We start from the raw sequence: 5,137 nt of genomic DNA on the forward strand, positions 1-5,137 counted from the left end.
GCCGGTTTTTACAAAGTCAGACCCATCCACAGACTTGATGAACATTGTCCCTGCAGTCGAATTCACTAGAAAATTAATAATACATCTTTATTTCCTATCAGTCCAAGCGTCAGATATGATGGAGCATCCAAATCTTTCCCACTGCACTTTATGATCCTTCATCAAGTCTTCTGTGTAATTTACCTTCATTTGTAGGAGTGGGACTCTCACAGCATAGTAGGTTGGAGGTGGCAAATGTGGTCCAAACTTTCCGATACCTTCAAGCATTTCACGGAAGCTGTCCAACCTTACCAAATGGAAAGGGAGACCAGCTTGATACCAAAATCGACCTATGAGTTGGTGGACTCGTCGCACAACTTTTTTGTCTATAGCCTCTTTTATATTTGCTTGGCGTAACTTCTCTTTCTTACTTGCAGTCTCTGGCTTTTTATAAAAAAGATCTATAGGGCCTTTCTTCTTCCTCCCAACAACACTGCTAGTTGTTTGTGTTGTTTCTTCAAAGCGTTCATTGAGTGCGCGCTCTTCATCACTATCACCCAATATATCCCTAGCATCTTGCACAACTCTTTGATATGATGCAGCATCCTTATGTTGTTTTTTATTGAAAATTTCCCAAAGCTCTTCTCGAACTTCCTTGGGACACTCAGTACATGTCTTGACATTGCCCGACCTTCCCATCAAATGATTCTTCAATCCAGTAGTTCCTCCTCTATAGGTATGAGAGCAAAAATTACAGATAACATTGTTTATGTCTCTTTCTGTTAGCGGTGTGCAATATTTCCAACCAACATCTCTCAACTTTCCGGTAGTTGAAGATGATTGACCTTGACTGGACATTGTCAAGAGTTACTGCAAAAGTGCAAGTAACATACTTTAAGGGATGAATTGCAATATTTTTGGGAAAATATAATAAAGCAAAATTTTAGAAAAGAAAGCTGGAAAAAAATATATAAACTGGAAAAAAAATAATATGCATAAAAAATAAATTTTGTATAAAAAAAGTATTTTTCTGTTTAAAAATTATTCTACAAAAATTATTTTTCTGTTAAAAAAAACAGATAAAGAGATGAGAAGACTAGATAAAAAAAATAAATAAAAATAAGGAAAAAAAAAACTTAAAAAACCTATGAATGGTGGTGGTGGTAGCGGCGGTAGCGGTAGCGGTGGTGGCAGCAGTGGAGGAGGAAGGTGAGGAAGTTTTGAGAGAGATAGGGTTTTAATTTTAGAAAGAGAAATATTAGGGTTTTTAGTTCTTAAAAACATGGATTGGGCCCAAAAAACACATTTGGGCCCAATTTAAAAAAAAAAACTGCTCAGAAACATGAATATCCGCCACCGCCATGGCAGCTTTTTTTGACAAAAGGCGGACACTGCCATATGGCGGATTTTTGCAAATGGCTAATGGCGGTAGCCTAAAAACCGCCGCCGCCATGGCCGCCATTGGGCAACACTGCCGATGAGGGACCTTTTCCGAGAGATGATGCCGGTATGAGGTACAATTTACTTCGTTTAATTTAACAAAAATGTTTATGAACATATTTACTGGATATATGTTATGTATTTTTTATATATGTGATACTGCTGAATAACATATGCTTTAGCTTGCAATTATATAAACAAAATGATGATTAACTTACCTGTGAATATGTTTCTGGTCTTCGCTATGTGATTTATGATTGCCTCTTTTGTATTGATACGATATCATCTGCTTTGTGATATGCGTATGTGGGTTCTGGACCAGTCCCTGAGTGTATGCTTTTCGTTGTTGTACGATGAGTATGTCTCTGCCTTCTTGGTTTATGACGTCTGTGATGTATAATTCTATATTCGGATCCCCTTTTGTCTAGATATGGGTATAGTGGTTGCTCCCTGGAACTGGTATGATATTGAATCTGCTTGCATGTCACTCTCTCTGTTTATATTTCTGCCTTTCTCTCTAGAATGCTCTCTGTTTTTCACTTGCTATCCTCCCTGATTTTCTTATCTGATGGCTGTTTTTTGTACCCTCTCTTCTCCTCCGTCTCCGATTGTTATGTTTACATGTATGAGTTTTTTCTTTGATCTATGTATCTCACTAGTCACTATATGGTTGTTTATATGATGCTTCCGATAGATAGCTTATGAATATTTTTGGTAGGACCCCCGTGTCTTCTGTCTATGACATAGAATGCCTTTTATAGCCAACTGTCTGGGCCTCCTAGGTTGCCTATTGAGAATCAGGAATAATACTGACTCTTGTGTTTAGAAACTGACTAATGATTACGCATTCATGTGGATTTAATGCATATGTAACTGATGATAGATTCCTGGGTCTGCTGAATGGTTTCTGATAGGTTTCTGGCAACTCACCATGGCTTCAATTGCTCAATAATTGCCTTATTCATGATGTTTATGACTGTTTGTAACTGAATATTCCATTCTTTGATATTCTTGCTATTTATCATGCGTTTCTCTGTTTCTCTGCTGCCAATTATGTGGGTTGTGTGTACTGAAATAGTTAATTCAGGATTAACTATTCATAATGCTCATTTGTGATGTTTGAATGCCATTTTTAAGTGGCTCATCATTGCTGCCGTTTATGCTCATTATAGTTATTTGTAACCGAACGTGGGTATTTTCTGGTTTGTAATTTCTTAATGATTTCCTCTGAACTCTTTTGATTGCCATTGCTAATAAACTTTCATTTATGTCTCAAATTGCAACTGATGACAAATGGAAGAATATATGGTTGAAGCTAGAACATGAATCGTAACTTATATTTCCTTATTGTCTTCGACGAACTCATTTTCACTCCAAGTGATGCATCTTTATATGATGATCCATCAATTTTGCCTTCTGGTTTTCACATCATTCTTCATGATTCTGCAAGGTATTTACTTAAAAACTGGTTGTTCGCTTCCCATTTTGTTTGAATAATGACGTTGATTCCTCCACCCTCTATATGATGTAGGATGTTGTGAGTCCAGACCATATAACTTATCTTGCCTCTGCTCTTGGTGTTGGAACCACAGGGAACGGAGCAACAAAGTGGAATGTCCTCTACAAATGCCTAGACTACGAGCAGTCTGGAAATTAATATTTTCTACAATGTTGCTCACTTGTTCATCCAAATGTGTTGTGATTATTTCCCATTTTGAAACAAACTAATAGTTGTATAGTAATGTAAATCAACGTGTTTGTTATGAGACAATAAAATGCAAAGTTTTTATTCTTTTCTTGTTTTGAAAATTTTATATTATTGTAAAGATGCTGGACAAAATTGAGTGTTCACAGACGAGAAACATGCAATTAAATGCAATGGAGTCGTTATCGATGTTTTTTAGAGGGAAACCATGAAAACCCAATTTTTGAAAATATGGTTGATTCACTCAAAAATAGAAATTGAGTTCAGGAGTCGGTTGTGGATGAGGATGGTATTAGGCACCTCATACCGCCCGTTGTAAAAACGGTATCTAGATCAGTTATGTGGATATTTATTCAAAACATTAATTTTACCCTCGCATTACTAAACGAAATAAAGAGAGAAAAAATATATTTTTTTTGGGTCTGACAGATAAATAACTACTCCTACGTATCTCTAGCTGCAATAGAGAAATCAAGGTTACGTAGTTCTTTCCAAAATAAGTTTTATTAGTAATATATTTTTTTATCTTATTTTTATCATGAAATTCGCAACACGAAGTAGCGCAACAAGGCACTAGGCCTATAGTGAGCTAACTCACGTTGCTTTGAATAATTATTAGAAATGTACTCACAACATAAGGTAACGCGACAAGGTACTAGACCTATCGTGGGTTGCCTAATATCGCTTTTAAAAACTAATTGAAATGAATTTACAATGTAAGGTAACGCGACAAGACACTAGGTCTATAGTAGGTTACTTCATATCACTTTTTAAAAATTAATTGAAATGAATTTTACAACATAAGGTAACACGACAAGACACTAGGTCTATATTGGGTTACCTCACTTTGCTTAAAAAACTAATTGAAATAAATTTACAACATAAGGTAACGCGACAAGACACTAGATCTATAGTAGGTTACCTCATATCAATTTTTAAAAATTAATTGAAATGAATTTTACAACATAAGGTAACGCGACAAGACACTGGGTCTATAGTGAGTTATCTCACATTGCTTAAAAAAATATAATAACAAATGAATAAATGAAAGAAAAAAAAACGAATTTTAATAAATAAAAAAACAGAATAAAAAAAGTAATTAAATAAAAAAACGAAATAAAAAAAGAATAAAAAATGATTAAATAAAAAAACGAAAATAAAAATAAGGAATTAAGAATTGAAATTAGGGGTTTCAAATCAATTTGGGTTTGGGGGTTAGGTTTTAAAAAAAATCAATTTGGGGTTTAGGTTTTCAAAAAAAAAATCAATTTGGGGGCTAGGTTTCAAAAATCAATTTGGGGTTTAGGTTTTCAAAAAAAATCAATTTGGGGGTTTAGATTTAAAAAATCAATTTGGGGTTTAGGGTTCAATTAATTAGGGATTTAGGGAGGAACAAGGGGAATGGGTGGCAGCTGCCGCCACTTGGCAGCCAGCCACAACGGCGCACCACCGCCCGTTCAGGGCGACGCCAGTGCAGCCAGCCGTGTGGACCGCCGCTGGACACGGCGGTCCAGCCCTCTATGGGTGCGGCTGGGACAGGCAGTCCTCCATGGGCGCGGCTGGGACAGGCGGCCCTCCATGGCCACTATCCGGTCCTTTGTTTTCCATGGCGGGGCTGTGGCAATGGCTTTAGGGGAGCTGGTACCGTCCTGCCCCTTTTTACAGCTGCAAACAGAAAGAAAAAAAAACATTAACGAACAACAAATCCCAGCACGGGCAGTGAAGAATAAACAAGAAAAAAAAATGAATGTACCTAGGAGAGAACTTAGGTGTAGTGATGATAAAGGTGAGAGCTTCTTACTTATCTATCCACATCTCCTATCTTCTTCTTCTCTTCCTTTTTTCTATTCTCTTTTTTGTATGCCTCTTTCTCCTTAAATTTCTGATTAGGCTAGGGTAGTTTCTAAGTTAGGCTTAAATAGGGGTGGGGATTAGGGTTTCTGGTTGGGCTAGGGACAAAGTCCAGTTCCACAAGGTTAAAAATTCAAAAGTTCCCTCCCTTTTTTGTTTTGA

General features: G+C 36.6%; 1 protein-coding gene and 1 long non-coding RNA gene across 2 annotated transcripts; one reads left to right on the top strand and one right to left on the bottom strand.

Annotated features, from left to right (window-relative positions):
- On the bottom strand, window positions 1-100 carry LOC109356457 (the record flags this gene model as incomplete). Its single annotated transcript, XM_019599778.1, is given in 1 exon segment — window positions 1-100. A coding segment is annotated over 1 exon segment (45 nt), but the record flags the coding sequence as incomplete, so codon positions are not given.
- Window positions 1,121-3,210, top strand: LOC109356440. Its single transcript, XR_002108726.1, has 2 exons — window positions 1,121-2,869; window positions 2,951-3,210. It is a non-coding gene; the product is annotated as an uncharacterized LOC109356440 (long non-coding RNA).

This window comes from Lupinus angustifolius, chromosome LG09 (genome assembly GCF_001865875.1).
Source record: "Lupinus angustifolius cultivar Tanjil chromosome LG09, LupAngTanjil_v1.0, whole genome shotgun sequence".
NCBI classification, from domain to species: Eukaryota; Viridiplantae; Streptophyta; class Magnoliopsida; order Fabales; family Fabaceae; genus Lupinus; species Lupinus angustifolius.